This window comes from Staurois parvus, unplaced genomic scaffold, assembly GCF_062004578.1.
Source record: "Staurois parvus isolate SC_StPar_1 unplaced genomic scaffold, SC_StPar_1.0 ptg000472l, whole genome shotgun sequence".
Classification (NCBI taxonomy): domain Eukaryota; kingdom Metazoa; phylum Chordata; class Amphibia; order Anura; family Ranidae; genus Staurois; species Staurois parvus.
Window position 1 is genome coordinate 2,060,382 of NW_028318268.1, and position 25,826 is coordinate 2,086,207.

General features: G+C 42.9%; 1 protein-coding gene across 2 annotated transcripts in view; it reads left to right on the forward strand.

Moving 5' to 3' along the window:
* The window catches only part of LOC149452441 (ras and EF-hand domain-containing protein-like), a 109,205-nt gene that overhangs the window by 52,341 nt on the left and 31,038 nt on the right, over positions 1-25,826 (forward strand). The window contains exons 4-11 of one of the 2 annotated variants that reach the window (XM_089689385.1): positions 1,636-1,731; positions 5,372-5,449; positions 11,288-11,403; positions 17,444-17,512; positions 19,543-19,621; positions 20,029-20,078; positions 21,943-22,147; positions 24,527-24,643. In XM_089689385.1, coding sequence (XP_089545511.1) covers positions 1,636-1,731; positions 5,372-5,449; positions 11,288-11,403; positions 17,444-17,512; positions 19,543-19,621; positions 20,029-20,078; positions 21,943-22,147; positions 24,527-24,643 — 810 coding nt within the window. The remainder of the gene's footprint in view (positions 1-1,635; positions 1,732-5,371; positions 5,450-11,287; positions 11,404-17,443; positions 17,513-19,542; positions 19,622-20,028; positions 20,079-21,942; positions 22,148-24,526; positions 24,644-25,826) is intronic. The other variant, XM_089689386.1, reaches the window with a different exon arrangement.

Genomic DNA, 25,826 nt, shown 5'->3' on the forward strand with positions numbered 1-25,826 from the left:
AGTGGTTCTGCCAAGTGGCAATGGACCTGAAACTATATAGGCACCATCAGATGGAAGATCAGTTAGCCACAGTTCAAGGAACTCCTAGCAACCTGAGGCCAGTGGCAAGAATGCCACATTACAGTTGTGCTGGTAGAGAATGCCTGTCTTAAACAGATGTCCCTGTAACAGGTGAACACGCAAAACCTCCTGTTTTGGTGACAAGTCTAAAATTTCGGACCTAACATCGCTTTCATTCTTGGTGACAGTGATCACCAGTAAAGATCTGGACACGTGGACAGGGGGTCTAACTCATCCCTGCTCTATCCAAAACTGAAAAAATGGTTAGACGTACACTTTCAATAATACGCAGGGAAAGATTGTTGGTAATAATATATAGTGCAGCGCTGGTGTATTAATTAAAAATGAACATGCTAAAATGAATACAAATAAAATAGCTCATAAAGTCCTTCCACAATTAAGTGACCATAGGTGTATGAAGGTCTTCCTCCTTATTAAGGTGACTGGTATCAGGTAGAAAAAATGCGCACTCACCGACCGCACATTTTAAATGCGCCTGTGTACACTCTTATGCGGATAACCAGCCAGACATGCAGATCCTAAGGACACATGGACCATCCCTCTCAAATACTGACATCGGCCTTGGGTGCAGTACTATACCTCCAGGTACAAAGGGCCCTTTTGTTCCAAACGATAAGCAGGCAGGGGTCCCCCTCCTGGTCCCAGGTACTCCAGAAGTGGTAGATGCAGATCTGAAACCCTCCAAAAAGAGGGTCAAGAAAGAGGGAATGCCAATAGTGTAGTAGGTTCAAGAACTTTATTGGGTCAACAGTAATTAGGCCAGGGTCGCATGTACACACAAATACCGTTAGCCGTCAAGCAGACTGGTAAATATGAAAATAAACATGTACTAACCCGGCAAAGATCAAAGACCACCGGACCTCCTCGTGGTCCCAGTGGTTAGGAAGTCACACTTGCTACTGGCTCCTCCTGAGGCCTTTCGTGCCACAGCACTTCATCAGAGGTGGTCTTTGATCTTTGCCAGGTTAGTACATTTAAAATGTGCGGTCGGTGAGTGCGCATTTTTTCTACCTGATACCAGTCACCTTAATAAGGAGGAAGACCTTCATACACCTATGGTCACTTAATTGTGGAAGGACTTTATGAGCTATTTTATTTGTATTCATTTTAGCATGTTCATTTTTAATTAATACACCAGCGCTGCACTATATATTATTATTCTTGTTTAAAGGTCCAGTGATTCCTTAGAGTGTTCCAGCAGCTGAACTATGAGCGCTCTCTTTATCCACATGCCAAAGATTGTTGGTACGTTTATTTATTTATTTATTACAGGTACTTATATAGCACTGTCAATTTATGTAGCACTTTACATATATATTTGTAGATTCACATCAGTCCCTAACCCTCAAGGAGTGTACAATCTAAGGTACATGCATGGTATACATGTTTTTACATACTTATGAAGCCTACAATTTTATTTTTTTTTGCATTATACTGATAAATTTGTAGCATTTAAACTAACAGCTGGAAAAGAGGTGGAACACCATATTTAGCATGGCTGCTCATATATCAGTATATGAAAAGGACATAATTACTGATTCTTTTTTTTTATAGGAACAGCAAAGACTTGAAGCTGCTCTTCAGGAGTTACAAAGGAAGCATGACACCGAAAAGTCAGACCTGCAGGCCAGGATTGACCGGATGGCCAGGGTAACATATCAAGTTTTGTGAGCTGAAAAATTGGCCACCATGGACGCATGTGTGCGGTGTGTGGGTTTTAAGGTCCACCCTCCCCGCTTCTGAACATACGTGGTCATGTGTAGTCAGCAAGAGGTTTAAAGCAGTTGTAAAGTCAAATTTTTTTTTTTATTATTATACATACCTGCACTATACAATGGTATTGCAGAGAGTGGTCCCTGAGAGTGGTCCCTTACCTCCTCTTCTGAGTCTCCCACTGGCACTGTCTGCTGCTCCTCTTCTCCGCGTGCCCCCATAACAAGCTATGTGCTATGTGGGCACACATACGGGTGCTCCCGAGCCAGGCTGTGTGTGTCCATAGACACACACAGCATGGCCTGGCTACACTTTAAACCTCCAAAAAATGTCTGTAGCTGGGTATTAAGCAGCATCAATTTTAAGGAAAGATAAATATGTATCTGAAAATGCCTACTCGGCCTCATTGTATCTGACCAGCTGTAGCATCCGCAATGTCAAAGTCAGTCATACAATCATTCCTGCAGTGTCTGAAATACCATCCTTTTTAATTGTACGCAGAGATGTTGTTACTGGCGTGTATTCTCTATGTTCTTCATAAATATAAACTGAAGGGAAATAAAGACAAAAGGTGAAGTCTAATTACTCAGAGTGCTTTGCTGTTGTGGATGTGGTTAGGCAGGTTTTTCATGTGCGTTAGTAAAAATTCCGGTCTGTGTGTTCGCTACTTTACACCTTAAAGCAATATTAATCCCAGAAACAAAAATATAATATATTGAAGCTTACCAATCCTTAAGGCTACTTTTACACTGCGGTGTTTTTGAAGCGTTTTTGTATTAAAAAAATCTACTGAAAAGCTCAAGAATAATGCTTCCCTATGTATGTGAATGTATATCTATGTATGTGGTGTTGCGCTTGCGGTGCGGTTTAAAAACTCCTACTTGCAGCATCTTTGGGGCATCTTTGGTGAGTTAAAAAAAATGATCCAAAAAACGCCTCATCCCATTGAAATCAATGGAAAACGCCTAAAAAATGCCTGAAAAACACCTCTGAGGAGCGTTTGTGATGCAGTTTCCTTTAAAAAACACTCAGAAAGCGTGAAAAAAGCACAGTAAAAACGCCTATGCATTTTTTCTGTGTTTTTGTGGCAGATCAGTGTGAAAGTAGCCTAAAGGTGGTGGCTCCATTAGTTTACTTTTCTTTTCTTTTTATTGGCTTTATTTTCAGCTAGTGATCCTGCCAGTAACACAGAAGTTACAGAAACATTTTGTTTTCCTTTTGTGATAAAGGTTTTACATAAATGAATAAAAGCTGATCATTGTAAGCTGCCCTGTCAGTGGTTAGTGCTTTTTCTCATCCCTGCAACTGCTATTTTTGCTAGACAGTTTGGTATGTTAAAGGAAGTTGAAAAATAAACTTACTGGCCTGATTAAAGTAGAAAAAAAAAAGAAAATGAATGCAGCTAACAAATATAAGAACTGGTAAACTACAAGATACCATATATTTCTGTTTTTTACTTTAATATTGCTTCAAAATATAGCCCGTTAAAGGATCTTCACCCTGGAAAAAAAAATGAAGTCAGCAGCTGCAAAAGACACTTACCAGTCCAGGGATCCAGCGGTGTCCTCACCCGGACCAGTTCCATGCTGGTCTTCAGGTCCTTGCCGACACCATGATTACTGTGGGAATGTGCGAGTCATGCTGTACTTTGTGCATGGACCTGCAGCATCCTGGGGCCTGTGACATGTCCCAGTAGGTTGTGGGCAGAGGTAGGGAGAAATAGGTGTCCGCTCCCTGTAAAAAAAAACAAAAAAAAACAAATGGGGGGGGGGGGGGGGGAGCAGCAGGAATTTCACTTTTAAGGTGAAATAGCAGTTCAAGCTGGCTTAACGGCCGTTTTTGTGTTTACTTAAAAGTCAGCACCTACAAAAACTGTAGCTGCTGACTTTTAATAAACACACACCTGTCCAGGAGTTCAGCGATCTTCTCACCAGCATCATCCCTTCTCTCCATGACGCCAGCATCTCAACTGTGGGCACCAGCTTGCGGCTTCACAGCCGGGTGCCCACTGCACATGCGCAAGCACTTTGTGCCTCCTGATTGGTTCAGCAGTCTTCTGGGACCTGTGAAGGTTCCCAGGAGACTGCAGGAGGAAGGAGAGGGCCAAACTTTCGGCTCACTTTGCCGGAGTGAATGGAGACGGAAGTGAGAGCGGGTACCTGTCAAAACCATATACCTGCTTCCCCCAAAAGGTGCCAAATATGGCAGTGGAGGTGGGGAGGAGGCAACCAAGTGGAGCTTCATCTTTTGGGTGGAACTTCGCTTTAAAGTGTACCAGTGCCTTGACCATGCATACTATAAAGAATTTACATAAGCAGAAAAAGTTCTTCAAAACAAACCTCAGTCAGCGCTGTATTAGTCATTGTGGAGAAATTCATTTTCAATTTTTTTTTCTTAAACAGAGGCACTAAATCTCTGCTCTTGTCTTCTTTATTTTTTATGGAGAGCAGAAACTTGGCTGCCTGCCAGTCTGCTAATGTGAACTCATATAGGTGTTGGGAACTACCTGAAACTTGACTTTAGGGTTTATTAAGAACAAGACAATCTATTGCAGTGCTTATAAAGCCTCATTCACGTGCCTATCCAGGATTGTATGCCACCTATAGGTCCTCATGCACACTTGATGTTTTTACAGCGGCTGTTTTTGGCTTTTGATGTTTTTTTCTACAGCCAGTAAACCCCCCAACATGTTATCCTATGTGTCCATACACACATAGACTGCAATCAACATTTTCTGTCTGGGATGTTTTATGACTGGAAAAAAACCCAGAATCAGTGGGTTTCTAAAGTTTTTTAGCTATAAAAACGCTCTAATGCTGAACAACGTGGAAAAACGCGGTAAGGTAAAACACCGCCAACCGACATTTTTGGATTTTTTTTTTACCCAAAAAAAAAATTTTTTTCTTTTGGTTAAAAAAAGCTAAAAACATGGGAAAACATTGCTAAACGTGGCAAAACACCACTAAACGCTAATGCAAAAATGCTAAAAAAAGCTGACGTTACCAGCGTTATGAAAACGTCCCATGCGAGTGAGGACTAACAGGTTCTGCAACTCAACCTGTACAAGTCAATGACAAGCTCCATGGCTGTTCACATGCAATTGAACATGGAGCAATAACCTGAGGTTAGACACGGATGATATTGCCTGTGTATGGGTCTCCCATCTGTCCCTAACTGCATGCATTGTTTCCTGTAAAACGGTGTCAGCCTGTCATTGATTTGTACAGCCAGAGCTGATCGCAAACACATTGCCGTACCTGCTGCACAAGTACATTGATCGGGGTATGTATGGCCCTGGACTGCCATGTGAATGAGGCTAAAGCACATGGGTTGTCATGCTATATTATGCATCCCATTAATTTGAATGGGGCACGAAATGCACCAAAACCGCCCTGTAATGATACCTGCTGCATTTTCGGCAATGTAATATAGGATCATTGTCACAATACAACTTTCTTGCAGCTGACACAAAAGATTGCACAAAGCAGTGTGGACCACAATTTATGCCATTTGCGCACGTATCACGTATTGCATGTGTTTTAATGACAGTTTTTGTTGTGGTTTGTCTATACTGTAGAACAAAGATGAGAAGAAGGCTCAAGAAACCAAAGAAGAAAGTACCAAGCTGAAAAATCAAATCTTTGACCTTTCCCAGGTATGACATTTGCATATGATACCACTTCAGTTTGGAGGCTATAACATAGGAAGTCTTGCAAATGTTAAATGTAGAAATATGTTATAGTGCTACCATCCCAGTTATTTCTTTGGAAGACCTACCATATCTCCTTTTTTGTATATACTATATGGGGTGTATTTATAAAATTTTGCAGAGCTATTTGTCCTGAAAAACTGTATGTAGATTTGTTCTGTGTGAATGCCAGCTAAATTGAATACACGGTTGGATGTTCTTCATTTCTGAGTGTGAATCTGGAAAATACAGCATTATAGCCACTAGATGGAGCTGTTCCTAAGATCATTAACTTCATCTAGTGGCTATAATGCTGTTTTTTTCAGATTTAGGCTATTATAAATGAATAACCTCTGACCTGGAAAGAAAATCGTTTAATAACTTTTAATTTTGCTGGCATTCGCATAGAAAAATGTAAATGTAGTTTCAAAGGAGGAATGCTCTGCAAATACTTTATAAATGTACCCCTATGTGTGTGTATAATATATATATATATATATATATATATAGGAAACACAAGGAATTCCCAGATTTGTTTCTCATTTGATATGCTCCATTAAAACTAATGTAATTTATTAAGTTGTTATATCTATATGTGCAATTTCTATTATCTAAATGTGGGAGCAAGAGTCTGATTTTCTAGGTGGTCATTTACACCAGAAACGGAGTGCATGGCTGCTGGTGTGCTCTTGGAGCAATCCTGCCAATATCACCAAATCTGGCACATCGCACTGTTGTTGTTGTTTTTTTTATTGCTTTTTTTTTGTTATAACTTTATTGAAATGTCCCAAGTGACATTTCATTTACTTGTATTCACTCCAACAGAGTTGCGCTGCAGTGGTCTGTGTTGCAACCCAGAGTGCTAAAAAAAAAAGTACTGCATGCAGTATTTAAAGAGTATGTAAACCCAACATTTCATATTCCTGCTATGTGCCTGCTGTACTAGTATAAAAAAGTATCCTGCTCTCTTTGTATTGTTTCCTTTTTGTGAAATCTCTGTTGTTCCTGCCACTTCCTCTGTTTTCCTATTAAAAACTGACCACGCTAAGCAGGAGAGCTTAGCTTGGTCATTTCTCTAGCTATCCTGGAAACTCAGTGTGCTCTCCTCCAATGATCAGACTTCTACTGACACACCCCAAACCCCCCCCCCCACTCCTGCACAGCCATTCACTGGGAAGTTCAGTGTGATGCTTTCTATTCCCCAGCTGTCTGTTGTCAGCTGCATTAGGAGCTTAGAGGTATGTGATCACTTATAAAATAGCGAAAAAAGGTATTTATAATGTTTTTTATATCTATGCACAAATGTTTTGCCTTTCATTTCTTTTTTAAACTGATTGGGTTGTTGTACAAGGTGAGGGTTTACCTGCAGGGCCCTCCTATCCCTCTTGTATTGAACTGTATTGTCTCCCGTTGTATTGTAAAGCGCTGAGCAAACTGTTGGCGCTATATAAATCCTGTATAATAATAATAATAATACTTTAGTACTACAGCACTCCTGATGTTAACTGACTTCATAGCAAACCAGGCAAAACGCCTTGTCTTTGCGTTGGAACTGCTGTGGGCAACCCCAGACAAAAGAAAATATTAATAGACATTAAAGGCCTGTTCACACCATTTGCATTGGGATGCAATGGGCAACCTCACCCACTGCATCCCAATGCAAATGGTGCGAACAGGCCTTTAATGTCTATTAATATTTTCTTTTGTTAGACACTATCAATAATGGTTTATGCAAAACTTGGAATCATCAGCTGTAGTGTTTGTTTTCTGAATGCCAAGAACTTCCTCTACCTACCATTAGATCCGGCTCAATTCTTGTTCCTTATGGCGGGACCCTACGTCTAGGCAGTTCCTACACTCGGTGCATGCATGCGTTTGATGAAACTATCCCATTGACTAGCAGCCAGCGATATGACGGGGATTGCTGTGAGCAGCTGTTACTAATGCGTTATCAGCCAGTATCATGGCGCTGATCAGTGAGGTGTACGGAACACGGCGGGTTCCCAGTATTTGCATTGGGCACGTTTCTGTGTAGAGAAATGTTTACTTTCTAATTCACACACTGAAGTCGTGAAAGGATCTGTCTGAGGTTACCACAATGCATACATTACTGCAAATAGGCAAAATCACTCTTCACGGCACGATTGACTGTCGCAAATAGTTTGCTTTTATGGTAGAATGGGAGCAGGTACATAACAAACACATCTAAATGTTACAAGCTGCATACACATAAAGCTAATATACAGGTCAGTGAACTGACACAGACAAGCTGGGAGTGGGGAGCATTGGGGAGGTTAATAGTTGCAGTTAGCAGTCATACACACAGCCGCCAGGGATCTGTACGGCATGCATGAGTGTGTAGGTCATGCCTTTGATCTGACCAGAATGAACCATAGAAGTTACAATGAAGCAACAATGACATTGCTTCATCATAACTCCAACATCTGACAAACATATAACATTTGCGTTGCTTTGCGTCAGAGTGCGGCAAAAATGAAGCAACATGTGGAGCCTGGGAGGAGTGGAAGCCTGTCAACTCCTTCCATTCAAGTGTATGGTAATGCCTGTAGCATTTTGACAAGTGTTAATAAAAAAAAATCTCTTGGAAGACGTCTGGAGAGGGTTTTTTTTTTGTTATACAGGTTAAATGCATGTTAAACGCGGCAAAAACACGTGTTATTGCTATAGATACCTGGGTTTGCATTACTGTCAGTGTTAGTGTTTTAAGCAAGTATTATTATTATACAGGATTTCTATAGCACCAACAGTTTGCTCAGCGCTTTACAATATAACGGGAGACAATACAGTTCAATGCCAGATGGTTAGGAGAGCCTTGCTCATGGGAGCTTACAATCTAGGAGTATGACATAGAGGTTTTCTAATGCCAATATACACAGAAATAAGATTTGCTTCTGTGATTCTGTAAAAAAGTCCAGGCTATCACTTTGTTGGTTCAGGAAAGAGAAGAAAGGGGCGCCAGACTAAGTGCAGCATTAAAAAGTAAGTCATTTATTGCAAGGTAAAAAATGTCAACTAACTAGAAGTGAATTAGGATCAGGCATGTCACCCTAGATGTCGTCCTGTATGGGTCCCGGGAGCCAATGGAGAGGGTTCAGGAGTGTGTAATGCAGGAGCTGCAGCAGAAAACCGGGTCTCCTGGGTGCTCAGTGTTTGTTGCGGCCAGTCGCTGGAGGGAAAACCAGCCTGGAACCACCCCCTCTTACGGCACCAGGCTCCTACGTCTGACGTCACGTCTGCCCCGGCGCCATTTGTGTTCCAGGCTGGTTTTCCCTCCAGCGACTGGCCGCAACAAGCACTGAGCACCCAGGAGACCAGGTTTTCTGCTGCAGCTCCTGCATTACAGACTCCTGAACCCTCTCCATTGGCTCCCTGGACCCATACAGGATGACGTCTAGGGTGACATACCTGATCCTAATTCACTTCTAGTTAGTTGAAATTTTTTACCTTGCAATAAATTACTTAGTTTTTAATGCTGCACTTAGTCTGGCGCCCCTCTCTTCTCTTTCCTTGCCTACAGAGTCCAGCTTTACTCTAAGGGTGCTGCCACTGATGCTGCTGTCTGTTGTCCATTACCTATTGGAACTTTTTACAGTCCGCTCCCCATTCCCTCCCCTCCACACACAGTTGGACTGTTACCAAACATTTGGACTTAATCCTTTTTACCTCTCCAGCGTCAATGTTTTATCTATTTGTTATACTTTGTTGGTTCATGCTGTCAGAGAGCTGCTGTGGAGGAGCAGGGATTGGGCGTGTTACACACTCCCAAAATATTTAGATTGCATTTTCTGGGCATGTGTCGCACACAGGGCAACCGTAACTGTTCATTATTACAAGGGATATGGAGTGTTGAATCTCCTATTCACGCTTATTTAATAAGATAGAACAAAATGTAATTTTCTAGAGCAAACTATTGGGCTACAATAGTCTGATGAACAGAAAAGCTGAAACTGGCCTTTATGTGTTATATTAACCACTTTTTGCCAAGAGAAATGCTTAGAGACATTTTGACATTTTTAGCAAACATTAAAATCCTGTATTTTTTTTTTTGCCCCAAACATTTTTTTTCTGAAAGCAAAGGTCCTGTAGAATAAAATAGTGGCAGTTGCAATTTTTATGTTGCATTTTAATTATGTGACTGATTATCAAATATATATTTTCAGGAAAAAAACACACACTAAACTGAATTTTACTGCACACAGCATAATACCCAATTGTTCGGTAAATTATAAAAGATGGGGTTGCATTAAATAGTTACCAAATATGTCAAGCCTTAAAGGATAAGTTCACCTTTCGTAACATCTTAAGTTACACCCATATTCAGGGTGTAACATGTTACGATCAGACCGGCCCCTGCAGCCAAATTTTTTCAAAATGTGGCTCACACGGTGCAATGGTACAGGATCCTGCAGACAAAAATAATAAATGCACATTTTTTTTTTACCTGCAAAAAAATGTGCATTTGTTGTTTTTTTTCTAAAAGGTGAATTGTCCTTTAAAGTGTTACTAAACCCCGGACCCTGCATTCACTATATCTGGTCTCCCACAGTACACAGAACATGGAAGTGAAATTATTTTAGTTAATATAAACTGCTAAACACCTTTTCTCATCAGCAGTTAGAGCAGTCTTGTGACTTCAGCAGAGCACTGGTTAAAGCTTGTAGGAGGAGTTTTCTTTCTGCTCTAGGAGGATACAAATCCTCTGACCTCTGTCTGGACAGTGCTGATTGGCCCTGTGCTGATCACATGCACGCTCCCAAGAAAAAAAAACCTCTCTAGCAATACACACCAAATTGAGCATGTGCATGCCTACAGTTCAGTCTGGAGATAACTGGTGGTCACTTGAAAAATGGGAGGAACAGAGAATTCAGGATCAAACAGCCTTTTTACACAATGCAGAGGATTAACCCCTTAGGTGCCACAGTGAGTATAACAAGCATGCTTTACTGCATATACAGACTGATTTTACTGTTGTGGGTTTATTAACACTTTAAAACTGCGTGTGCCTGCCAAATAATGAAAAACTATTTCACAGTTTTGTAAAAGTGATCGAGCACCACACCTGCCCAAGTCACTTTTACTTGATATTCAGGAGCTGGCTGAATAAAACGGTGCCAATCTCCACAGTTTTAACCCCTTGATTTCCAAGATGTTTATAAACAGCCATAGAATCTTGCCTTTGTACTTCTTAATAAGTGAACATGATAATGTTTAGGCTAATACTTGTTGAGGAATCCTACTTTTTAAAAGCCTTCAGTTGAGATCCTGGGGGGTACAGTAAACGTTACTGTCATGGACATAACCAAAAAGTATAAGGACCAGTTCACACTACATGAATTTCAGTTGCTTTTTTTCTACATCCAAAACGCACAGAAAGTAGATTATATGGTTTTCAATGCCATAGTTCACATCAGTGCTTGCAGTTCCATTGCGTTCCGGTTGCAGAAAAAAAAAGTAGAACATGCTGTATTTTTTCTTCACAGAACTGTACTGGAATGTGGTAAAGCGCATCAAAAATGCACTGGAATGCACCAAAAACGCACATGTCCCTATTTAAATTGAAGAAAAATAGAGGGGGAAAAAATGAACCAGAGTGCATAAAAAATGCACCAGAATGCGCCAAACACACGTCAAAAACGCGCATGCAAAAATGCATCTGGACTGTTTTTCTATAGTGTTCAGGGATGGCCAGCCTTAGTAAATCTCCCCCATAGTAGTATCATCATTTGTATGACTAGGGGCATGACAACATTTTTCTTATTCTGAAATTTTGTGTTCCTCCTGTAGGAGAATGAGCTCCTGAAAATGAACCTGCTAGAAACACAAACCAACATCTCCCTTCTACAGACTGAATTGGACAGGCTGAAGAATGACTTTTCTGATCAGCACTTGCACCACGAAAGGTAATGGTGTATGGGGAAAAAGCACAGCAACCGAAATGTATGGATATTAGATACTGAGAGTAAAGCTGGCCATAGACCATGTGAATTTTGGCTTGTTTCTGATGAACCGGCTGAAATTTTCTCCATGGTTCCCGTTACCACCTTCCCACCTCCTTTGATATAGAAATCGAATGAGCTGGACAGAAAATTTTTGGCTGGACAGTGGCTGCATCCAATCATATACAGCTGCTGTTTGGGTATTCTGACAGCCACCGGTGCTGGCTGTCAGAATGTAATAGCTGCAGGGGGAGATTTGTCCATCCATGCTGTTTAACATGGATGAAGGAATCTGTTTGTTTTTTTTTTTGCTTTTTTTCGTTCAGCCAACTTAAAGTGGTTGTAAAGCTAGAAGGTTTTTTTTTTTTCAACCTTTATTCATTAACCTCTTGTCATCGGCGCCTCCCGGCCCTTTAAAAGTTTCAGAAGCCGGGAGGTGGGATGGGGTTTTAGGGTCATGTGACCGCCGTGATGGTGAATCACGGGGTCATATGATCGGAAAAGGTCCCGATCGAAAGGGGAGATCGGGACCTTTCTGGGAGTCGTGGACATATGTGCTGGGAGCACGCATGGCGCGCACTCTCAGCACATATGTATTTTCTAATCGCACACAAATATGCGGCCGCTCGGCATCAAGGCCCAGACACCGAGAGGCCACATATTTGCGTGCGATCGGCGTCAAGGGGTTGAAGTAAAAATCATTCTGTGGTCTGCTGTCCCACCGTTCCACCCCTTAATTTATCTGAGCCTGATTTTCATCCAGTGCTGTGCACGAGAGCAATGGCTCTCTCTCTCCTCTTCTGCTCAGAGACAGCAGTGGGAGACATTGGCTCCTGCTGGTGTCAGTCACAGTCAGTGAGGAGAGGCTTGGGGTGGGGCCAAGTCACGCTCTGTGTTTCAATGATCACACAGAGCTGGCACAAATGCCCCCATGGCAAGTGGCTTGCTATGGGGGCACTTGGCAGGGGGGAGGAGCCAGGAGCGCTGGCAGGGGACCTGAGAAGAGGTGGATCAGGGCTGCTCTGTGCAAAACCATTACACAGAGCCGGTAAGTCTAACATGTTTATTATTTTTTTTTAAATATTTGAAGGTTTTCAATAACTTTAAGGCCGGGGTAGGCAACCTTAAAGAGGTGGAGGTCTATCTGAGCAACATAGGAGAAGTCAAAGATCAATGGGCACAGTGTCTCCTCTCACACCTAATTTAAACCTTTAATTGCCGTACTACCGTGTCACAATTGCAAGGCATTGCATGGCAATCATGGGTTTAAATCAGGTGGTGAGGAGGCAACATATTGCTTCCTCAGCACCTGTTAAGCGAACTCGGATCGATTTTTCAGAGCAGCAGCACGGCAGTACCTGCTGCACTTGTGAATGAGCCCTTAGTTGTATTCAGTGCTCGTTCACACATAAAGTTGGGGGATGGTAAAACCATGCGGTTGAGTCGCGTTTCTTCCGCCCTCATTCCCTACCCTCCACATCTGCTGCGGCAACAGCCAAAGGTGTACACATGTCACAGCAGAAATTAAACCCCCTATTGCTTTTGGTAAAAAAAATTTTTACAAACCAGACAACGCACTACAAGTTCCAGCCTTCACAGGTTATATCAATAATTCATGCTCAATGATGGGCTGAAAGGGCCATGCAAACCAGGATCCTGCAGCTTTCAACAGGAGATCCAAGTAGATCCAGGTAGATCAGCAGAGCTCAAAAGATTATTATTATTATTATTATACAGGATTTATATAGCGCCAACAGTTTGCTCAGCGCTGTACAATATATCGGGAGACAATACAGCAACAATACAGTTCAATACAAGAGGGATAGGAGAGCCTGATCCTGGGAGCTTACAATCTAGGAGGTAAAAGAACAGTAGCGCGGGATCCCCATTAACATGCAGATTCCAGTCCATCCATCCTGCAGTGCTATGCATTGCCTCGTGGTGACCAGGGTTATGACTAATGAGGTTATGACTAAGGAGGAGTGTCCCTCTGAAATGCGTTACCACCCCCCACTCACCTCCCACACATCCCAGTATTACCTAGGGATCGCCACGAGGCAGATGCTGCCTACTTTAACCCCTTGTTTGCTGTACTGTACAAGGTTGCAGGGCACTTGCAGAGCAGCCTCATTCACTTCAATGGGTCATGCTTGGCAGGTACTACACCCACCAACCATGACAGGGTGTCTAACTCCTGCTGCAGCTGTGGCATGTGTACACCCCTGGCCACTGCAGCTAAAGGGGGTGCGGTTGGTTCAGGGGTGGTAAAAATACATCTTAGATATGGGGTTTTACCACCCCCCAAACTGCAAATGTAAATGAACCCTTACTGTTCTGAGCAGGGGCGGACTGACCATTTGGAAACTCTGGCAGTGCCGAGGGCCCGGGGTCAGTAGGGGGCCCCATGAGATGCCCCTGGTACCTTTTTCATAGGCTTTTTTGAGTTTGGGCAAGGACACAGGGGCCCCATGATCCCCTATTGCCCGGAGGCCCCATGAGTTGTCAGTCCGCCCCTGGTTCTGAGCCCCCTATAAGGCTGCTTTCACACTGATATGCTGTGATTTACCTGCACTGTGGGTGCAGCGGGGAGCATCTGGGTTGGCTGTGCTTTGCCATAGACTTCTATTATATCCTGCAGGTGTGGTGCAGTTCCTGAAAGCGCAACAAAACGCGTGCATTCAGGAGTTTTGGTGCACAATTCTGAAAGTGCACCTCACCTGCAGGATATAATAGAAGTCTATGGCTAAGTGCAGCAAACCTGAAGGAAAGCTGCAGGTACGGTAGACTGCACTGTACCCGCGGTGTGGATAAAACCGCAGCACATCTGTGTGAAAGTAGCGCGGTTTAGCGGCGGTTGCTAGGCGTTTGCAAAGCGTTAAAAACACCCCACAAATACCTATAATGAAGTTTGAATGGTGTTACCGCTCCGCATACGCCCCGCAACCATGTCGCAACCGCACCGCAAACGCCGGCTAGGCGTTTGCGGAGCGGCACCATAGACTTGAATAGGAGGCTTCAACTCCTCCTGACTCGACCAGAGGCGTCCGTTTTGCCACGACGCTAACGCTCACGTGTGAACAGCATGCAATGCTGCAATGTGCAGAATTTTCCCAGGCGTTTGGGAAGCGGTAAAAACGCTTCCCAAACGCCTGTCTGCCGCTTGCAAACAGGGCTAGTGTGAATGTAGCCTAAAGGATGGCACACTGGGCAAGGTAAGCAACACATAGAAAGGAAAAAAAAGGAACAGTTGAATATACTTTAATGGGCTAGTCCACATTTTATATCATGCTACACTTACACCCATATTTAGAGTGTAACATGGTGCCAAGCTGCACTATTCACCCCACCCCCCAATGGGCCTTACAGGATTGTGGGTTCTCCCCAGCTAGTGCGGCTGTGCTAGATCTGTGAAAAAATAAATTGCATCTATTATGGCAGAGGGACTTGTAGTTATCAATGGGACACAATTGATCATTGCACTTGTAGTCCATTGGCACTTTCCCCAGCTCTGTAACCAAAAGTAACTTGGTACAGACATGGAGCAGGAGGAAGTGTCTGCAGGAGCCTGTGTACTGCACCTGCAATCCACTGATCATGGTTACAGCTCTTTGCAGGTTCATATTCCAAAAAAAACAAAGCAGACCCAATCATCTGCTCTCTCAGATATACCAAATTTAGCTCCAGGAATCTTACCCGGGCCCAACCCCATTCATTTCCAAATGGGAAAGATTATGCTTTGCTGGGGTTTTTTTTGCCCACCACTGGATCAACTGTGGATATAGGATTATCATTTTTTTGTCTTCCCTTTTATAGTTGAACTAGATGGACTTGTATCTTTTTTCAGCAAGACTAACCATGTAACTACGTTATCATACAAACTTTCGGTGGCATCCTATGCCCAAGAACACAGTTAAAGTATTCTTTCTCGTTGGTAACGTTGCCCTACCACCCTTCACAAAATTGACCCTTCTATTCCTGATGTATGTTGGTGTTGTTTGCAGGCTCCTGGCACAATGCTTCATATTTGGGGTACATGTCTGTGCATTCTTCCTTTGTGGGATGAAATCTTGCATTTGTATGATGCCTTGGTGGGTGATAAATACCCAAATCACGATACTGTCTATGCACTTCCTGACAGCAGCCCGATCTGTCACTGCCAGATGCTGTCGTCAGCCTGAACCATCATCTTTGGCTGCTTGGGCTTGAACAAGGGATGAACAATATGTAAAACATAATTGCCTGGGATGAGGACAAATCCAAATTTCACAGCCTCATGTGGATGGTTTGGACTCGTTTCTGTTACTCTTCCAATTTTGCCTCTTTTATTTCTATTACGGTTTGAGTGTGTACTTACTTCCAGGATCCTGTTAGGTGGACGTGCCCTTCTACTGTCATTCATTGGCCAAGTAACCCCTCCCCTGCCCCCCCTTTTTTTTATCCCCCTCTTTTCTCTCTCTCTTTTCTCCTTGGATTGTCCCATTTTGGGCTCACTATTCAATGATAGCATCCTAGACCTAGAGTTGTTTTCCAAATGGACTTCCACATATGTTGACGCTCTCTCCTCTATATTATAAATGGGAACCCTATTCCCCTTTCTGTTTGTTTGGGTTATATCATTATACCTAGTATGTATTTGGTTAGCTTCTGTTTGAGGATTTTTGTCCTTTCTCATTCTTCAGTATAATATGACCAAATTGTTATGGTTTCTACTGAATTCACTGTAAAGCACCTACAGTTGCAAGAAAAAGTATGTAAACCCCTTGGGATTACGTGGAGTTTTGCATGAATTGGGCATAAAATGTGCTCTGAACGTCATCTAAGTCACAACAATAGAAGAACACAGTCTGCTGAACATAATACTACACAAACATTAGATGTTGCCATGGTTTAATTGCACATACTTTTTCTTGCAACTGTATATGTATGGCTATGCCTATTTTCCTGTTACGGATATGTTTGTACCTTTCTGGTCCATCACAGACATTTGTCTTTTTTTTACTTTAATATCTGCAAAATTTAATAGTAAAATAGAGATAAAACACAAAAATGCGAACTTTTTTTTTCTGCAACTGTGGATGCCTTTATTATTTTTTTTTTTGCATAAGGTGGACCAGGGGCGGACTGACAACTCATGGGGCCCCCGGGCAATTGGGGATCATGGGGCCCCTGTGTCCTTACCCAAACTCAAAAAAGCCTATGAAAAAGGTACCAGGGGCATCTCATGGGGCCCCCTACTGACCTCGGGCCCTCGGGCAGTGCTCGAGTTTCCAAATGGTGAGTCCGCCCGAGGTGGACTTAGCCTAATAGTAGCAGGAATAGATGGGTTGTGTCTCTATTTTCATAAAAAAAATATCAAGAAAAATTGTGATTCCTAGTCTTGTCATCACATCTCAATATAGCCACAAATGGGGGATGAAGGAGGAAAGGTTATTTCCTACCAGTCTCTTTTAATCTATTCTTGTCATGCTTAATTTTTCTCATCACCATTACAATACACTAGCATTATTTTTTTATGTACAAGGTTTCCCTTGTAGCACATGAACATTGTAATTGTGGCTCTATACAGATGGTGCTGCACCCTCTTCACAGGACTTCATCATAGGAAGTGACAGCAAATAAGGTTTTAAAATGTTATTAGAATTTATGGTGAGACTTATTCCCATCATTACATGGTTGGCTTTATTTAATCATGCTTCTAGTATTTGCTGCAGTCGCTCATTACACGCAGGGCCAGACTTTTTGTGAAACTTTAAAGCACACTTCAAGTAAATCACAGCGGTGATTATGGCTGAGCCACTCAGGCAGAAAAAAAAGAAAGAGATTAAAGATCTGGCCTGTGTGTAGCCACTTCTGAGGGCCATTGACGTCAGGTGAGTCACAGCGTGATAGCAGACACTGGTCCAACCGGAAGCTCTGTGGGAGAGCGGTTGGAGGAGCTGTTGATGATGTGCCAGCTATTATGTACATGTAATTGTATACAGTAATTCTTTTTTATTTAACACAGGGAGAAGGATCTGATGAAAACAATGATAGATGAAAGCAGAGGATTTACTAGCCAAATTCAGATACTAAAGTGAGTGTAAAAAAAATCCTCTTTTCGTAGTCCAGCTTATCTTTTTGCCTTTGTACCCTGACCCAACCTAACCCTCCACTGATGCCTACTTACCATGTTCTAACAGCCACGGCCTACAGTGTTTGTGTACATCTGACACCAAAAGTCTCATTGTCATGGTCGCCACTGTGCATTACAGCCCCATACAGACTTCTAGAGGGCCTTCTCCCTTTATCTTTGGTCTTGGGACACAGCTACTGTGAAGGGGGAACTCTGTGGAATGGGAGAGTGGATTAGGTTGGAGGAGGGTGGGTTAGGTTGGAGGAGGGTAAGTTAGGTTGGAGGAGCGTAAGTTAGGTTGGAGGAGGGTGGGTTAGGTTGGAGGAGGGTGGGTTAGGTTGGAGGAGGGTGGGTTAGGTTGGAGGAGGGTGGATTAGGTTGGAGGAGGGTGCGATAGATCGAAGGAGAGTTGGTTAGGATGGAGGAGGGTGGGTTAGGATGGAGGAGGGTGGGTTAGGTCGGAGGAGGGTGGGTTAGGTCGGAGGAGGGTGGGTTAGGTCGGAGGAGGGTGGGTTAGGTCGGAGGAGGGTTGGTTAGGATGGAGGAGGGTTGGTTAGGATGGAGGAGGGTGGGTTAGGTCGGAGGAGGGTGGGTTAGGATAGAAGAGAGTTGGTTAGGATGGAGGAGGGTGGGTTAGGATAGAAGAGAGTTGGTTAGGATGGAGGAGGGTGGGTTAGGATTGAAGAGAATTTGTTAGGATGGAGGAGGGTGGGTTAGTTTGGAGGAAGGAGGTGTTAGCTGGGAGCAGCGTGGGTTTATTTAAGGGAAGGTGTGTTAGGTGGAAGGAGGGTGGGTTAAGATAGGGGAAGGTGTGTTAGGTGGAAGGAGGGTGGGTTAATTTAAGGGAAGGTTGGTTAGGTGGGTGGAGGGTTGGTTAAGATAGGGGAGGGTGGGTTAGGATAGAAGAGGGTGGGTTAGGATGGAAGAGGGTGGGTTAGGATGGAGGAGGGTGGGTTAGGATGGAGGAGGGTGGGTTAGGATGGAGGAGGGTGGGTTAGGATGGAGGAGGGTGGGTTAGGATGGAGGAGGGTGGGTTAGGATGGAGGAGGGTGGGTTAGGATGGAGGAGGGTGGGTTAGGATGGAGGAGGGTGGGTTAAGATGGAGGAGGGTGGGTTAGGTTGGAGGAAGGAGGTGTTAGGTGGGAGGAGTGTGGGTTTATTTAAGGGAAGGTGTGTTAGGTGGAAGGAGGGTGGGTTAATTTAAGGGAAGGTGGGTTAGGTGGGAGGAGGGTTGGTTAAGATAGGGGAGGGTTGGTTAGCTTAGATCAGTGTTTCTCAATTCCAGTCCTCATGGACCCCCAACAGGTCATGTTTTCAGGATTTCCATTATTTTGCACAGGTGATTTGATCAGTTTCACTGCCTTAGTAATTACCACAGCCGTTTCATCTGAGGGAAATCCTGAAAACATGACCTGTTGGGGGTCCATGAGGACTGGAGTTGAGAAACACTGGCTTAGATGAAGGTGGGTTAAGATAAAGGAGGGTGGGTAAGTTAGGGATAGGTTTTTAGCAGGCGCACAGGAGTGCCATTAATTCTTACACAATGCATTTTCGAGTGTGGAATATCACATGGTGCTATTTTGGCTGCAATTTAAAAAATGCGCAGGGACATTTTTTCTCCATTTCCTAACGGTTCAGAAACTAATTTAAGTGAATAGATTGCTGTGCCCACACAAATGTAAACTGCACCAAGCGTATATGTGTGAATGGGACAAAGGACAAAAAAGAGAGCAGTGTGCACATACAGTAACCAACATTAAAAAAAAATAAAATTAATTTATGTAAACCTTTCAAGTTGAAATTTGATTGGCCGCTAGGGTGAAAACCGACATGAATAATTCTTGATCATTCTAATTCACGATTCTCAATCTGTTAAAGGAGATAAGTAATCAGATAACAAATCTGAATATTTAATCCCAGAAATTCAACAAGAATACTTTGCCTTTGTCCTTTTATGAGCACATGTCCTAACTTACTTTTTCTGGTTCCAGCGAGGCCAACAAGTCCCTGTATGACAGTAATGACTTCATGCGGTCAGCTTTATCAAACCTTGAAAATGAGCGCAGGCGGGTGAGTTCTGTTTAGACAAGTGAAATGATGTCTGTATATGTGTGCAGTGTGTATATGTGTGTGTATACAATATATATATTGTTTCTTTACTATAGTAAGGACCCGATCACATTTGACTGTTTTATTGCAGCAACACTCTTGCATTTGCTGCATGAAAACCCATTCTTTCCTGTGTGGTTGGTTACATCTATGTTCTGCAGTTTAGTGTGAAAGGCAAAGAAACCCGCTATTGGCCCATTCACTACTACATGTGTACACAAATGGTGTAAATCCAGCCGGAAGAACAATTGAATGAAGTTGAAATCACAAATGTGTTGGGGGTGCACAGTAAAGGAAGTGGTGTGTAGCTGTAGAAAGAAAGGGATTATGTATTTCATTGTTCTCATATCTATCTTCTCTGATTTCAGCAGTCCTCTCCAAACCAACAAAAAGAGCCACCTGTGATTACTTACAGCAGGTACGGTGTAAATGTAAACTAAGGACAAAAATGCATCAGTGCAGTTCACACGGTACAAACCTTCACAACACAATCATTAAAATGTATTCATAACTATACCAACCCCATGCATGGGTATAGAAAACAATCTCTCCTAAAATAATCACATTTTGTTGCTTTGCAGCCTGAAATGAAGACAGACAGTTTTTGTTTTATCCAGCTGTATATATTCAGTACAACTTATAACATCCAAGTGAAAGATAGAAAAAATGATGGTGCATTGATCAGCAGCACTGAGAAGCTTTGTACATTAATATTATTATTATACAGGATTTATATAGCGCCAACAGTTTGCTCAGCGCTTTACAATATAACGGGAGACAATACAGCAACAATACAGTTCAATACAAGAGGGATAGGAGGGCCTGATCCTTGGAGCTTACAATCTAAGAGGGAGGGGCTAGTGGTACAAAAGGTAATAACTGTGGTGGATGGACTGGTAGGAGGAATAGAAGATTCCATTATTAGTTGAGGGCAGGATAGGCTTCCCTGAAGAGAGAGGTTTTCAGAGATTGCCTAAAAGTGAGCAGTGTAGGCGATAGTCTGATAAATTGGGTAGAGAGTTCCAGAGGATGGGGGAAGCTCTGGAGAAGTCCTGGAGACGAGCATGGGAGGAGAATTACATGAATTTGATCGCATTTTGATTGATCTGGTTGTGAGATTGCATGGTGAAAACAGACATGTGATCAATAACTTATGATCATATCTTCCAACTATCGACCAAATGGTTTATCTATATATCAATTACAGGCAGTCCCCAGGTTACAAACAAGATAGGTTCTGTAGGTTTGGTCGTAAGTTTGATTTGTATGCAAAGTTGAAGCAGGTACATTTTTAAAGTGTAACTCCAGCCAAAAAATAATTTTTAAGTTTTGGATAGCATAGGGAAAGGTTACCTGGCCATGCAGTGATGTGGGAGTGCTGAGAGATCCACCACGCAGTAGGTGGCAGCATGTGGGGGAGCAGCAAAATGTCTGCCCAGCGGTTTCTGGGACCAGTGTGACCTCGCACTGCCTCTGTTCTCAAGTATGAGTTGTATATAAGTCGGATGTTTGTAACTCAGGAACTGCCTGTATTCCTACCAGGAGAGAATGATTGGAAAAGAAATCCATCATTTACCAAAGTGTGAGGGGTAGGGGGGTTCCCCTGACTTTGGAGAGATGTTGTCTCCCCTACTGTTGAGTCTCGGAGGGATAGTGGAGGGAAAATTCTAATACATCCCAAAAAGTACTTTAGGGAAAATTGGTGATTCATTGTTGCAGAGAACTGGCTTACTCATATTTGCTGAAATCTGCAGCTAAAATCAAGATATTTTTATTGTTTAAAAAATAATAAAAGCAAAAATTTTAAAAGCAATGTTCTGTATATTTTATGGCTTATTCACATGTGCAGGCTATTGTCGATGTCCCACTGCAAAGTGATCCATGGTGGATCGTTTTTCAGAGTATGATTGTCAGACAGTAGAGAGGTGATACATTGCCTCCTCATCACCTGTTTTAACCCTAAAAATGCTGACCCAACACTCCACAACTGTGTGCAGTGGTTGCAGGGCGGTTGTGGCATGGCGTGGCTCCATTCATATGAATGGGTCACTTTAGGCGGCAGTGCCATTTAAATGCTTAAAATGCTTTTACCACCCCCTGGCGTCTTATGTATTTTTTATTTTTAAACATAAGACTGGATAAGTTGAAAGAAAGCATGCCGAGACTTTCACCTATTAGCAACTATTGTTTTGCCCAGCTTACTGCATTATAAGTTGTACAGTTTTGTAAGTTTGACCTGGGGTATATCTAATGTGCTTTTCCTGCTGTGACTTTGTCAATAGCTATGGAGGAGACGACGATCCATATCACAGATTTTCTGATGTAGCCTCATGGGCCAATAAATGTAGGGACAGTGGCGTCTCCCTGCCTCGCAGTCTTGGGTACAGCGATGTGGATAGCTACGCCAGTGAATTTGGAAGTGACCACAGTCAGAGCTCTGAGGAGCCCTGGGAAGGAAGTGTCTCCTATGTGAACTCAGAAGCAGAGGTAAGTGCCACATTTTCAGACCTTGCACATGACCACTCCATAAAGAAGATTCTGTTGCCTAAAACAGCCAGACGGGTTCCTTATGATTCTGCATTCCAAAGGAGGAAACTTGATTGGCTGGTTGATTGATCGCAGTGAAAGATCCACATTTGCTTTATTCTGCTTAAAGGATAAGTTCACCTTTCGTAAGATGCTACATATTACACCCATATTCCGGATGTAACATGTTACGAAACTACCGCCCTCCCCCCACCCACCCGGCCGTGTCACTCATTCACTGTATCCTGTGAATGAGAAAACTACAAATTCCAATGTCTTTGCAGCTGTCTGCTTGTAGTTCTGCAGAGGTCCTAGCAGTCTGCTGATCGCTGGTGCAATGCTTTCCAGGCTCCCAAAACAAAAAATTGTAAATGCATTTTTTTACCTGCAAAAAAAATGTGGATTTGTTTTTTTTTTTTAAAGGTGAACTTATCCTTTATGTGTATCTATAGCAAAACTATTTTTTTTTTATTTTGGGCAGAGTTCTTAGAACCCCTGTCCTGTCTTTATTGCTATGTCCCTCTTAGGAAGATATTCTCTCAATTTGTCCTGGTGACTAGTTGCACTGGGACTAAAAGGGAAGAAGAAATCAAAATTTGGAGCTGCCGCCAGAAGACATTTTCTGCCTTGCTATTCATGCTGAGTGGGGCGAGCTGTTAGAAGCCAAATTAAAAAAAAAATGCATTTTGCATACTGACATATATTCTTCTAGTTTACAATCTCTCTAATTCAGAAAAAGGTTTTTGTTTGTTATCCTATTTCTAGTGTAGTCTAATGAGCCACCTCCCCCCCCTTCCTTTATCATGGACTGCACTAATGTGTCCAGCCTCTCTCTGTGCCTACAGACAGTGTCAGGAACCATAGCAAGCAGAGACAGAAAGTGCAGTTAAAATTTCACCTTTAATGGAAAAAAGTAAAAAGAGTAAAAATATCACAGTTCAGGAACGTAGTCAAAAACAGAAGCCAGGCTTTGAATGCCAGAGCGGGTAATCAGACAAGCCAGGGACCGGCAGCATGGAGAGGCTGGAAATGAATGGATTACGTGTTCCACCCATCTGCTATGATTGATACCTTAGCATGTCAGGTGGAGAGACCAGGGGAAATTTTCAGCAGTTCATTGCACATGCAGATTGCTAATATGTGCAAGGGACGATGGGAGGAGGTAGTCCTACTGGTGGGTGAGAGCTCCTGGATCAGAAGGTGCATGGAGGACCTGGAGCTATGGCAGTAATGTTTTTCAACTGTGAGTGTTTATTGGTATTGTTGAACATAACTAGCCAGTCCAGTGATGGTTTCATAATAAAAAAAAATGGGGTTTTAATACTACATTCATATTACTGGATTGGAAGTGATTTGAAGGTGAATCCTGATTGTTTTTATAGAGTGGTGTAGTCAGCACATTACTAGTTATCTGATTGAATTATGATGCACACCCACCACCCACCATAACATTATAGCCACCACCTAATATTTAGTTGGTCCTTTTTTTTTGCCACCAAAACAGCCCTGACCCATCGAGATATGACCTGTTCTAGACAAAGCATCACACTATCTCCACCAGCTTGTCTTCTTTACTTAGTGCATCCTGGTGCCATCTCTTTCCTAGGTAACCAAAGCACACACATCCAGCCATCCACATGATGTAAAAGAATATGTGATTCATCAGACCAGGCCACCTTCTTCCATTGCTCCATGGTCCAGTCCTGATGCTCACATGCCATTTTGGCTGTGGACACAAGTCATTATGGGCACCCTGACCGGTCTGCGGCTACACAGCCCCATACACAACAATCTACAACGCACTGTGTGTTCTGCACCTTTCTATCAGAGTTTTTTTTTTAGCAATTTGAGCTACAGTAGTTCTTCTATTGGATAAGACTACACAAGCCAGCCTTTGCTCGTCACGGGCATCAATGAGCCTTGGTCACCCATGACCCTGTCGCCAGTTCCCTGGATATTCTTCCTTGGACCACTTTGGTAGGTCCTGACCACTGCAGACTGGTAACATCCCACAAGAGCTGCAGTTTTGTGGTTGCTTTGACCCAGTCGTCTAGCCTTCACAGTTTGGTCCTTGTCAAAGTTCCTCAAATCCTTATACTTGCACATTTTATCAACTTACTTTCAACACATCAGCTTCAGGGACAACATGATAACTTACTGCCTAAAATATCCCACCGACTTTTAGGTGTCATTGTAACAAGATAGTCAATGTTATTCACTTTACCTGTCATATGTACTAATGTTATGGCTGATTGGTGTATATTTGATAGGACCCTGAAGCTCTTCCAATATCAGTCTTACATAGTCTGCTGCATGATATAATTGTCTTTATTTTGCCAGACAATAGAAGCCAGATCAGAAATTGATGGAAGAACTAAATGGACCCCATCTCAGCCTGTAAGCCGCAGTGGTTCTACTGCCTCTTCAAAAAGGCGACTTCCAGCATTTACACCCAAAGTAAGTACAAAACAAACGACTATCTTTTAGGGCTCATTTACATTAGCGGTGGATCATTTTTCAGAGGGCGTTTGGCTGGCAGTGAGGAGGTGTTATGTTACCTCCTCACCGCCTGCTTTATGACCTACAAACTGGCACCTCCGCCTTGAAACCATATGCATTGCATTCAGTTGCGGGGCAGCCCCATTCAGTTAAATGACTCATGTTCGGTGGGGTGGTACTGCCTACCAAAGATCATTTTGTCTCGGAATGTGTAGACCCTCAATCTGCTGCCTTTTGCTGCTTAAGGGGGAATGGTTATGGAGTTGTAAAAACACATCAGAACAGCATGTTTTTACCCCCCCAAACGCAAGTGTAAACCTCATCTTTGTTCATGAGCTTCCTCTTATTTTTTTCACTGTTCATAAGATTGTTTTCTACAATCAAATATGATCAGCAACAGCACTACTGTATAGGTTGCATGTTTTAAAAGTAAGAAATATCCTCGGCCCTTTATAAGCCGTTTCAGATGGTCAGAGAGTATTGTAGAAATGATGTACTCATATCTTTGGGCCTATATACAGTATGTGAATTGTAAATATATAGAGTAAGCCACACCACATACCGAGAATGCATTTTACAGTAAAGTTGTAATCAGTATGTAAACACAATTACAAATGGTAAAAATATCACATCAGGAATAATACAGTAAAGGTGAATGTGCTTCACTGTAAATTCCAGTCTATAGCCCAAAAAAAAATACATGCATAGGCAGTGCCAGGACAAGGTCATCTAGTGCTCATGTCAAATATGCCGAATAGAGCTCCCTCCCAAAATGTATGAGCTTTATCTGTCAGCAAAAATCCCTCCCTTCGCCCCTCCCAGTACAAATCCTGCCTCCTAGCCCAAATCCTCCCCAAATCCCCCCTCCCAAACTTCCCCCTGAGCATAAATTCTCTCCTCACCTCTAAATTCCCCACTCTCTGCACAAATCCCTTCTCCTAGCACTAATCTCCTTCCCCCGAATTTCCCCTTCTAGCACAAGTTCCCTCCAATCATCCCTACTAACACAACTCCCCCCCCCCCCCCCCCAAGTCCACCTCTTCAAGCACAACCCCCCCACATTCCCACCACCCTTAGGGCAGCAACCCCTTCTGCCCACCCCTTATTCTGGCCTGGGACTTGGACTCCTTGGAGAAATGCG